At 40.7% G+C, this 12,745-nt stretch overlaps 1 protein-coding gene across 1 annotated transcript in view; it reads right to left on the reverse strand.

Moving 5' to 3' along the window:
• Positions 1 to 265: 265 nt before the first annotated feature.
• The window catches only part of ZCWPW2 (zinc finger CW-type and PWWP domain containing 2), a 104,925-nt gene continuing 92,445 nt past the window's right edge, over positions 266 to 12,745 (reverse strand). Inside the window, exon 9 of the mRNA XM_067561875.1 lies at positions 266 to 463. Coding sequence (XP_067417976.1) covers positions 284 to 463 — 180 coding nt within the window. The 3' untranslated portion in view covers positions 266 to 283. The remainder of the gene's footprint in view (positions 464 to 12,745) is intronic.

Raw genomic sequence — 12,745 nt, forward strand, 5'->3', positions numbered from 1 at the left:
CAAGCTGCTTTTATTTTTAAAACTAGTTTTCAGTTATTTACAATTTGTTTCAAGCTTTGATAAAATATTCTACATAAATAACAACAAAATTATAAATGGGTATTTACTTTTAAATCTCTCCTATCAACTTGAAAATATATTTTTGTTTTGTTAGCAATGTTATCAGTTAACATTTAACATTCAATTAAAAGAACTCTGACTTTATAACTTTATAACTTTACAAATTATTCATTTAAGAGTCTGAATAAATGGAAAAGTGGACAGAGAGGTTCCTTTTTTTTTTTTAAGTGCTACAAGCTATTTGGAATTCAGCCATTAAAGATTCTATTTCTTTAAACTTGTCTGTTATGTTTTCAATACACTCCCCAGCCCTGAAAGCTATCCCATCAATAATAATACAATCCTCGTGGGTGTAGTTTTCCATTGGACTTCCTTCCATACTCTCTATGCTGCATTTAGTTACCTGAAAAGCAAATACGCATTCTCTAGCTGCATTACATTAAAATTTAAAAACAACAATATTAACCAATATGCTTTGTTATCAAGTTCAGTCAACATATCAATAATCCATAGTTCAAATCTATGTAAAACTCTTATCACAAGCAATCAAAGTGTGAATTTGCCTGGACATACTTTTCTGAAAATGGAAAGCATCTGGAAGAATATAGTGGCATATCTACATACACACTTAGTGAGCAGCAAGTTGGGGTATAAATCTACAGCACTGCCATGCACTAACTATCTGTGTGGGCCCTGCTGATGCATAGTAAAAGTCCCCTAGTGCACGTTAATGTACTGCTGTTTCAAACCACAGCACGTCAGTGCTTGAGGAAACTTTTAGTGCGCATGTATACTTAGTGTGTGACATGCTGGAGCACTGTAGATTTACACTGCAGCCTACTGCACAATAAGTCCTCCTGTAGACATGCCTTAATATAGCAAAATCTCTTCTATTATATTGTCATTTTACTAAGACCTTAATATATGAACGCTTAAATGTAAGAACCACTTTCTATAAAGAATACTGTGAAACATATTTCAAATCAAAGGGAAACAATGTTACTCTGCATTATGCTACCTGGAGATTATCAAACTATAGATAAAGATCCCCAAATGAATGTTATGTGTCAGGGCACTGGCTCTACATCATTCTCCTCAACTCCAGATACCAAAGAGGCCTTTCTAAGTCTTAAGCACTATGGTTCTTAAGAAAGAATTAAAGAGGTAGAATAGCGAAGTGAGAAAATTTGTCTCACCTGGAAAATTTTGTTCTGTGTAGAGGGATGGGTCCATAAATTCAATAGTAATGGGTTCTGCAGTCTCCATGCTATAGGATGTGGAGTCAGGTGTTTCGATTGGCTGGCCTGACTCTAGATAATTCCTCCCGTTGAATAGCCCCTCCAGAGAGTTGCTTCCAAATCTGCTAACTATCATATGTGAATAAAACACTTTTCACATATGAAGAGTAGCAGAAAATCTGCCCAATAACTAAGAAGTAGAACTGTCTAACCTGACAAAAACACACAAACTGGGATAACCCCAAGGATCATTGATTAAATGTAAAAATACTGTTACTCATCATCTTTCCCTAAAAAAGGGGAAAAAAACCAATGTAACATTAGTGAGCAATCCTCTCCTGGAAGAAGGAGATGAAAAAGTATAGAGTGGGATGAATTCATGAGCCCATCCCTCATCCAGAACAAAAATTTCCAGATAAGTGAGACAAATTTTCTCATTCTGACTTTGAGGGATAGATTCATAAATTCAGTAGTCAGGGATTTTTTTTGTAGCAGTACTATTCTCTCACGACCATCACTATCAATTATTGGGTTGGCTAAGGGTGAGCTATAGCTTAGAAAACCCACCTGCCAAAGTCTTCTTCACCCAACTGAAGTCTATTAATCATACAGAAATTAGCAGTACACCCAAGATTGCTGCCAAAACTGTCCATATGGTGGACTGAACCCAATGACCTATGAAGCTGCCATTGCCTTCTTGAAATGGGCTTTAAACTAGAATGAGATTATTCTTAGCTTTACATTGCTTGGAAAATCTCCCCCCTTCCAATATACCTTGCTATGGAAGACCTGGAAGCTTTCTGTTCCCAGCTATGTGGTTTATTACAAAGAACGAAGTGGAGGTTTACTGACGGATTTTGTACTGTAAACATAAATTTTAATTTGCCCTCTAAATGTCTACAGTGTGCCAAACCCTTCTTTTTGGATGGCCTGGATTTGGGCAAAAAGAGGGGAGTGAAATCTCCTAGGATCGAGGGAAGAAGGAAATTATTTTAGGAATGGATGATGGGTCTGTCTGTTAAATCACCATTTCATTATGGAAAAACCATAATTTTGAGGGAGGATAGAGAGGGCTCTCAATTCTGTTACTCTTTGTGTGGATGTTATGGCCACTAGAAAAGCGACCTTAAGTGTCAGGAAATATAGTGACACTTCAGAGAGGAGTTCAAAAAGAGACCCGCCCGCAAAAAAGCATTTAATATTAGAAAAGATCCCATGGAGCTACCCTTGAACGGAAGGACTGATTAGGGCAGGACTATACATGATTTATTATTTATTTTGTTTTTTGTGGTGATGATGGGTGTGCCAGAACTGAGGCTATAACCAATGCTTGAGATGTGAGTGAATTTTAGAGTAGCCCCAGAGTCAGGCCTGCCTGTAAGAATTCTATGAGCAATTTAACCAGTGCTGATCCTGTGGTATATCCTTTCGCTGAGCACCAGAAATCAAATCTCTCCATATTACTGCATGTCAAGAGCTGGTGGAATGCTTTCTGGACTTCAGTATGACTGAAACCATGTCTCTGGACTGTCTTAGTTTGAGGATTTGTTGTATTTTGTTTGTTTTGTTTTGTTTTAAAGTGATCTCTCAATAAGCAGGCAATCAGATTGAGATGCCAGGTTGTGATGGAACAGATGGTCTTGTAACAGTGGATCTGGCATGGATCATAATGTTAGTGGAGGGGTCACAGACCTCTCCACTGTGGTCTGTGTACCTGTTAGATGGTGCATATTATGGCGACAAGAGATAATCCATATAGCAGAGCCCTTTGCCATACCCTGGAGAAACGTCAATTTCCCTGGGCTGACAATCTCCCCTCCTGGCATAGAAGTTTTTCTTCTTGGAACTGGATGCAAAGAGATCCCATGTTGGTTTTCCAAAGGTCTGGGATATGTGGTCAACCCCCCTTTGGTGGAGACATGATTCCCTTTTTGTGGCTGAGCCAATCCGTTGTGGAATCGTTTCCCTTTGATATGAATGGCTAGAACAGACAAAGTTTCTCACCCAAAGAAAGTTGTGGCTTCTGCCTGTAATCAGCTCAACTGTGTACCTCCTGTCAATTTATATATGCTATGGCAGTTGTGCTCACTATGAATACAAACATGTGTCTGGAATTTAAGCAGGGTAGGAGTGCCTGAAGGACTAGGTGAATCGCCTGCAGTTTGAAACAGTTTATGATGTAGTAAGATTCCATCTGTGACCACTGATCTTGTATCATGTTGAGATGTGTAAGCTCCCCATCCCTCCAAACTGGCATCCATCATTATAGTGTCTCTCAGTGGTTCTGCCAAGTGGACACAGTCTGTGAATCTTGCAAGTGTAACCACCGTCTGAGAACCTTTTACTGTGGAGGGAAATCTTACAGTGTGCAAGATAGAATTGTGAATGTGAGTAGGGAAGCTCAGTAAGTAGTACTGCTGGCATCTCAGATGAAATTTTGCTCACAAAAGTAGGCATATGTATGAAATGAAGATGACTAGGGGTTGTAGTAAAACTTTCATGTGGGGAGCATGGACTAGTAAGAATGTTTAATATTTGCTCCAGAATCCATGTTTGTCTTTTTCTGGAGAGAAGGGCTCTGCAAAGTGTGGTGTCCAGTCAAACCCACAGTTGTTCTACTGTCTATGTAGGGACGAGCTGGCTCTTCAAATTGAATATAAACCCATGTTGTTTAAGGATGTGTACTGTCAGTTGGGTGTCTCTGATTGACTTCAATAGGAAGGGAGCTCTTATCAGAATGTCATTGAGAAAAAAGGTACAGATGTATCCTTTCGAATATAGGGAATACCCCTAGGACCCTCAGCACCCATGACTACCCTGAGGGCAGTGGCACTACCAAAGAGAAGGGCTTTCGTACTGTGTGTGGAGTATCATAAACAAACCTAAGGTACTGTCTGTGGCCATAAGGAAAGGAATGTGGAGATAGGATATCCCCTTAGGTGATAGCTGCCAGGGTGGGCATGAACATGTAGAACTGAATCAACTTGTTAAGAGTTGTTAAGAGGGTTTAATGGGCCTGGTTTTCTCCCACCTATTCTTTGAAAATATCTTCTTTCTTCCACCACATAAATGAAACAACATAACACGAAAACAGCTGCTTAGAGTAGAAAAACTCTTTAAAATTTTTCTATTGGGCTTTAACAGAGAATGGCAGAGGACCTGAAAGCATCAAGTGAGGCATCTGAAACTAGAGCAGATGTTAGGGAAATTCTTTTTAAGGAGAATTCCAATTCCTTGGCCCTTTTCAGGAATGTCAGAGAGTAGGGACTCGGTATAAGCAAGTATGAATTTGCTTAGAAAAGTGGCCTCCACTGAGGCTTTAAGGGTTGCTGAGGCTGCTTTATAGTCTTTGCAGATAGCTGATTCTGTCAATGCAAGCTTTGAACAGGATTCTTTTAAAAATCAAATGCTTTGTCTTCACTGAGTTTACCATTCTGTCCTTGCAGCCCTAAGCAGATCTGCCAGGATGGAATTGTACAGGTCAGTTTTTAGCTTATTGGAAAAATATTTGCAGGTATTTTCTGTCTCTTTAACCTTATCCTTGTCCCCTTTTTAATCTCTTACAGCTGAATGCTCATGGGAGATACCCCAACAACAGCAACAGTCTTACACAGAATAGACTTGAAAACTGTGCAGTGAACAGTAGTTCCTGGGGATCTCTTGGATTTCTTTGCTTTATATCTGCATTTGTGACCCTTACTCCACTTATAGGGAGGAGTAGCAAGAGAGAGGGCTGAGGATCCGGAGCCATAGGAGTCCACAGAGGACAGCCTAACACTATCTTTTCCACTGGAAAGACTCTAAGATGACTGCTGAGAAGGCAGGCCCAGAGCTTATTCTAAAATGGAAGCCTGTGGCACATGAGCTCCTGACTCCAAAATGGCCACCGCAACCACTCTACAAAAGGAAGTGGGAGCAGAGTTGGGAATGCTAATTTATCTGTGCTGCCAGTGTTTCATGGGACCTCTCAGGAGCAGAGGGGATGTCCTGACCACAGCACACCCACTGGCAAAGAGAGAGGGAGGTCCTTGCAACACTCAAAGTCCCCCTGTCATGATCCCTTGGGTGGTGGAGGGGAGGGATGGAGAGAACTGGGAACAGAAAGTGGCTAGGGCCTTGCGGTTTTACCATGCACCAGTTCCATTGACTGGAGCTCTTAGGGGCTCCATAGGTTCACCTGGTGATGGGGCCTAGTTTGCATCAGTGGCTACAGATTGGGCCCCAGTGTCCTTGGCTGCTTGTTCAGCTCCTGGTGACTTCCTCAGCACATGTTCCTGGGGTGAGATACCCAGCAATGTGGCCTGGTTCGTGTCAGTAGCCTTTTGTTCCGGGGCACATTCTTCCGTGCCTTGTCTTACTGGGGCCCTCATTTGCCTGAAGCTACCCCATACTATCCTATGAGGCGAGCCAGAAGCCTGCTTTCCAATCCTGGTAGCACCAAGTTTGGGAGAGCAAAAGAAACTTTCCCCCTTCGATACACTCAACTGAGGGTGCTGAGCACAGGATTCAACTCCTGATCCTTCTTTCATGCTTTTTCAGCCAATATCAGGGCTAATTTTTGGGGAGAGCCTGGAGGTCTGCGAGGTAAAATTTAAGTCTTTAAAAGGTCAGTAACTCTATACAAAGAAAAAAAAAAGGTGGAGAGCTGAGGCAAAAAGAACCTAGAAAAACAGGAAAAAGAATTTTAAAATAATCATGTTATGGACAGACTACAGAGGTCCTGACTCTTAACCTGCTTCACTTGTGGAGGCACAGAAAATTCTGGAGGGGCTCTTAAATGGAAGAAGTTATCTGGAGAGTCAGCCCTGGCAATCAAACCATCTGGCTCTGCTACAGATAGAATGAAGACTGAAGAACCCATCACTATTGAACTTATGGACCCATCCCCCAAAGAGAGAACAACTATTTTTGTCTGAGCCCTGGTCTACATTTACCTGCAAATTTGACGGCAGTCGATGGGAGTTACGCAAGCTATGCAGAGTAGCTTGCGTAACTCCCATCGACTGCTGGGCTTCCCTTCTGTGCGCTGTCTTCACTGCACTGTGTCGATGGGAACCATGTTCCCATTGACACAATGCTATGCCACTTGAGGGGGTAGATTTACTGCGTCAACTTCCTGATCGATTGAGCGGGTCTACACTGATCGCTCAATTGATCCAGAAAGATTGATCTGACGGCGGCAACTTTGCCACCGTCACTATAGACATACCCTGACATACTTCTTAGGAATCAGATGGATTTAAAATAGAAATTGGCTCCTTCCTCATACTCCTAAGTTGGGTGACAGGCCACTGCGAAGGAGTGGAACTGCCATTGGGAAGGGGAAGCCAAAGGAACAAGAGACAAGCTCAGATGCTCCTGGCCCCTGAGGATACGCTGAGATCTATGTGGATTTCAAGGCATCTGTTATGTTAAGGGGTTGGAGACTTTGCTCCACAAGTAAAAGCTATCCTCCCTCACCTTCCCCATTTCTAACTGAACGATTTGGAAAGCACTCATGTCATTTCCAAAATTATAACTGGCATATCTGAGTTCACTCTCAGTAATTTTCATCTTGCTACAAAGTGACAAATTTGTAGTACAGACAGGATAACTTTTCAATTAAATCAAGTTTTTGCCTTGTTTTAATATTAAACAATCCTACAAATAATTTTAATACTTATCATATAATTTTAAGCCATTGCTTTTTAAGATTTTTCAACTACTGTTAAAGCAGAATGGAAATTTGTTTTGTTTACAGCCCCAATTCAGCTCTTCCAGAATTCCAGTGAGATTTAAGCTATGCACAAATGCTAATTGTAATAAAAAATGTTTAAATACTTTCAAACTCTTTATTCAGGATAATTATTTCTTACATTTTAAACTTGTAGACTAGGAAGCTAAACAGAATGTACAATTTTATGGTATGCTACACATACTGATATCACAAAACCAAAGCAGGAACAGAATGAGATAAAACATTCTTGGATGAGAGATTCAGGAATGTGCAAGAACAAGAGAGGCCACTGATTTGTGGAATATAATACATTTACAATGCTGGACAGAATTCTGTAGAATGCTGAAGGTCACTAAATAAAACGTTGATAATTTTACAGCCCATTTTTCATTTTAAGAGAATATTAAAACATTGGATAAATGCGTGTAGAACATGAGAGGCAGGTTGCAGAGCCTTCTACTAATGCTGACCTATTCCAGTTTTGTTACAGAGGCATTTAAGCAGCGGCCAACTTTCTAAACAAATTTTAAGTGACCTTTCCTTGTGTTGTTGCATAGCACATTCATTCTCAGGAAGCATGAACATAGCCTGAGGTATGTATCTTATTTTTTAATAATAGAATTTTAAGTAATATGAATAGGATGCATTACACTACTCTTGAAGACTTATGCCAAAAGCTGAGTTCTACATTATCATCTACTGGAGAATATAGTTTCAATACTTTATCAGATACTTATTTGACAGGCTCATCATATAACTAATCACCTTTTTCCTTTTAGGTACAAATTTTGTATTCAGTAAAAAGCCTTTCAGGAAAAACTGGAAAAAAGAGAACATTTATATAGGAAGCAATGTATTTAGTCAATATTTTTCTCTTCTTTTTGTTATTAAAATTTTGAGGGAGCTTTCCATGTTGAAAAATGAGGGGTTAAATGAAAATGTCTCCTTCTCAGTTCAGTTTACTTTGTGCTAGATGCTCCAATGAAGTCAGTTTTGTTTGTCATAACACAATCTGCTGCCACAGAAATGATTGTGATATCACAAATTCAGCATTTTAGATCGAATCCTTTCACCTGTATCCTGTATGTGAGTAAGTATAGCATGAAAGACTCCTCTTTCCTTGGCTTTATTTTCTGAGTTTTGGTCCCATATGCTAGACAATGCTCTAAGTCAAAATGCCTTCAGAACTACTGGTTTCACATAGGTATTGTGTACTTGTTTGTGCTCAGAAAAATGAACTATATATTTAGTGCCCTACATGACTTTCATTTTGTCCATATTTTGAAGGAGAAAATTTGAGATAAGGCTCTGTTGAGGCAATGCATTAGATCTAACTGCCTTTCATCAAAACATGTTGGCACTAATAGGCAGTGCACTGTATCTGTCATTTCTCTTGTAGAAGGCAGAAAAGAAGACATTCCAGTAACTTTAGAAAGTGCACTGACTAATCCATGGTATCTTTTGTGCACGTGCACACACAATTACTGTGTTGTGTGTTTGGGCAAGGACCAAGCAAGGCTGGCAGTTCAGAGATTTCCTAAATGCTATCAGGTCCTGGAGCATGCTTAAAGACCCCCTGGCCTTTTTCAGTAATTCAACTGAGCAGATGGCCCAGGAATCTCCAAAAACTGAATAAAAAGAAAGGCCTGTCCACGAAAGTATCCATATTCTCGCAAAAGAGAGCAGGCAATGGAGAATCTATCCATTGGGATGGGAGCTGAAGGCACATCCTGTGCATCCAAGTTATAAACAATGTAGGAAAGATAGACTAGAGCAAAGAGGTGTGGGAATAGCACTACACATAAAGCATTCCATAGAATCCAGTGAGATAAAAGTTTGGAACGGAGAAGACTCTTTCAGTTTCACTAATACTTCAGGGGGATGTCATATAGCAGCTATTAAAATCAGATATTTTAAAATCAGGGGGGCCAGATAACTTGTTTCCAAGACTTTTAAAAGAATTGGCTGAGGAGCTCACAAGACCTTTAAAGTTGATTTTCAATAAGTCTTGGAATACTGGGGAAGTTCCACAAGAAGCTAATACTGTGTCTAAAAGAGAGTAATTATAGGCCTGTCAGTCTGACATTCATCAAGGGAAATATGTGAAGTGGCTGACATAGGATTCAATTTATAAAGAATTAAAGGAGAATAATATAATTCAGGGGTTTTCAACCTTTTTTAGAAACTGTACCCCTACAGTCTCAAGGTTTCACCTGAAGTATCCCTTCATGGTTTTCCTGCACAGCTCCAGTGGCATACCCTGGGTCTCTGGCATGCAGGGGTCATGAGTGCATTTGGGCCCTAACCCAGGCCTCGTGCTCACTCCTCCTCCACACAGGGCAGGAGGGTTCCCCGGTTCCCACAAGACAGCGCTGCCCCCAAGCTGCCCCGAGGCAGGAGTGTCTGTACCTGAAGGGGCGGAGGGAACATGCCACTTACCTCCTCCTGCACTTATCTCCTCCTGAATCCCCAGCCCCCCTGGCACTTACCCACCACACGGCGCCTGGGTTTTACCGCTCCAGCCCCGCAGCCTGGCGCCGGCTTGGACGGGGCGACCCAACCCCCCAGCCTGGGTGTGCACCAGAGGGGCGCCAGGCTGCCCTTCATATCACGCAGTGGGGATGGGGGCACAGGAGAGTCCCAGTTGTGCATCATGAAGGGCTGGCCCAGCACCCCCTGCAGGCCAGTGCCTGGGGGCCTTGCCCCCTCAGTACATGACTGCCTACCTCCCACCTGGTCCGGGGCACAGCCAGGAGGCAGGCTGCAGCCACCCGCCTCCTGCTTAGTCCCTGTTCCAGCCGGGAGGCGGACTGCTGCCGCTCACCTCCTGCCAGGTCTGGAGCTGGGCTCCCCAAAGCATGGGGCCCGGGGTGGGCGCCCCGATCCTCTTATGTACCCCCTTCAATACTCTGAAGTACCCCCAGGGGTACGCGTACCCCCGGTTGAAAACCTCCATACCAATTAACATGGATTTATGGAAAATAGATCCTAACTTGATTATCTTTTTTTGATGAGATTACATTTTTGTTGATAAAGGTAACAGTTTTGATGTAATAGACTTCTGTACAGTAATGAACTTGGTACCATACAACATTATGATTAAAAAACAGAAAGGTATAAAATTAACAAGGCTCATGTTAAATGGATTAAAAGCTGGCTAACTGATACCTCTCAAAATGTAATTCTAAATGGGGAATCATCATTGAATGGGAGTGGTCTAGTGGGGAACTACAAGGATCTGTTCTTGGTCCTACATTATCTAACATTTTTATAAATTACCTGGAAAAAAATATAAATAAAATTATCATTGATAATGTTTGCAGGTGACACAAAAATTGGGGGAGTGCTAAATAATGAAGGGAACAGGTCTCTAATACAGAACAATCTGGTTTGCTTGGTAAACGAGGCACAAGCAAACAATACGTGATTTAATATGGCTAAATATAAATGTATACAACTATGAACGAAGAATGTAGGCCATACTTCCAGGATGGAGGACTCTATCCTAGAGATTCTGAACAAGATTTGAGGATCATTGTGGATAATCAACTTAACATGAGCTTCCAGTGCAATGCTATAGCCAAAAGGATAAATGCAGTCCTGGGGTATGTAAACTAGGGAATCTTAAATAGGAGTAGAGAAGTTATTTTACCTCTGTAGTGTGCACTGGTGTGACTGGTACTGGAATACTCTGTCCAGTTCTGGTGTCCACAGTTCAAGAAGGATATTGAAAAATTGGAGAGGGTTCAGAAAGCCACAACAATGACTAAGGGATTAGAAAACTAGAGTCAAGGAGCTCAATCTATTTCATTTAACAAAGAGAAGATTAAGAGGTGGTGACTTGATTATAGTCTATAGGTACCTACAAGGGGAACAATATTTAATAATGAGTTCATCAATCTCGCAGAGAAAGGTATAACATGATCCAGTGGCTGGAAGTTGAAGCTAGACAAATTCAGACAGGAAATAAGGCATACATTTTTAACAGTGAGAATAATTAATCAATGGAACAATTTCCGAAGTGTCTTCTCCGTCACTGAAAATTTTAAAATAAAAATTGGACTGTGATGCTGTATGATTGAATATGACTATTTATATAATTAATATTATCACTATTATATAATTGCAACAACTCATGTACAAAGTATGTCATATAAGGTGTCAATGGAAAAGTTATGACATGCTAAGTATGATTGTTCTGCTTATCTGCATGTATCATCTTTGTATCTTAAGTTATGAATATTGGTTACGTACTGGCATCATACACGTGTTGTACTCCTCAACACGTAATCAAATAGAATTTACATTCAATCCTGGCAGCTATGTGTTGATAGCTCATTAAAGACACTTAGCTCTCACAATGGGCCATAGAAGAAACTCATCTGGCCCAATAAGCCTCCTGAGGACACCTCAGCAAGAATATGGGCAATAGCTGCCTCTGTGAGCGTGTAAGGACATGTGATATGCTCATGTGACCCTGGACTCCAGTAACTTTCCACAAACAGAGGCTGTGAGCTGTGTTTGAGACAGTAAAATTCCATGCACATGACAGAAGCTATAAAAGACCCCCAAGAGATCTCCACTTTGCCTCTTTCCTGCCCCGATTCTCTGGATTGTGAATTTACAACTAAAAGGAGAATTTAGAACTATGGACTGAGGACCTTCCAGTCTTTTGGAAGTTACCATAGAGACTTTACAAGCCAGCAATTTATCCCATCACTACTACAAACCAGATATTAGAACTTTGCAACTATTTGTACGTATATGATCTATTCACCATTATTAATGCTCTTCTTCTTTTCTTCTGTTATTAAGCCTTTGGTGTTTAGTTACTAAAGGATTTGTATCAACATGATTATAGGGTAAGATCTGAGTTGCATATTGACCTGGCTAAGTGGCTGAGCTCTTGGGATTAAAGAACCCTATATTTGATTAAATTGGTTTTCAGTAATCACTCATCATAGAGTCCGATGTCTGGGTGTTGACACCAGGGTTGGAATGCCTAAGGAGACTGCATTTTTTACTTCTTGTGAATGAATGTGGTAAAACAAGTTTATTTTTGTTACTGGTTTGGTATAATCTAATGATAGAATAACCACTACTTTAGGGTGAATCTGCCCTATTTCTCAGCAGTTTGCTCTGAACTTGTCATTCTCAGTTGTGACCCAGTGAGACACAGTTACATGGATATTTTACTAAAAGATCTTCTCTACAAATTATTTTGGGGAAGTTCTATGGCCTGTGTTATACAAGAGGTCATACTAGATTATCACAGTGGTCCCTTCTCACCTTTCAATCTATGAATCTAAAACCAGGCAGTTTAATCTATAGGAATACAAATGCAAAACTACAACAACATAAATATAATATATTAGTAGAAAAACAAGAAGTCAATGTGACTAAATAGCAAGGTTTGAGGTTTTTGATCGAAACAAAAATCCTTCAAACTTTGGAAATCTGACCCTAGTGAAGCCAGAAGAAGCATAAACTACAACAGGCAACAAATTTGAAGGAAATTAGTAGGGCCAGACTGAATTTTGAAGAGCAAATAGCTAAAAGGTATAAAAACAAAAACAGGAAGAGACTCTTTCATTATATGAGAAGCAGGAAACTGGTGAAAGAATTGGTGGGTGTGCAATTAAGGGAGCAATTCAGGAAGATACAGGCATTGTTGAAAATCTCAATGATTCTTGCAGTCTTCATTGCTGAGAACTGTGGGGAGATATCAACC

The sequence above is a fragment of the Emydura macquarii genome, unplaced genomic scaffold (assembly GCF_026122565.2).
Source record: "Emydura macquarii macquarii isolate MOO-44397 ecotype Brisbane River unplaced genomic scaffold, CSIRO-AGI_Emac_v2 contig_2422, whole genome shotgun sequence".
Lineage (NCBI taxonomy): Eukaryota > Metazoa > Chordata > Testudines > Chelidae > Emydura > Emydura macquarii.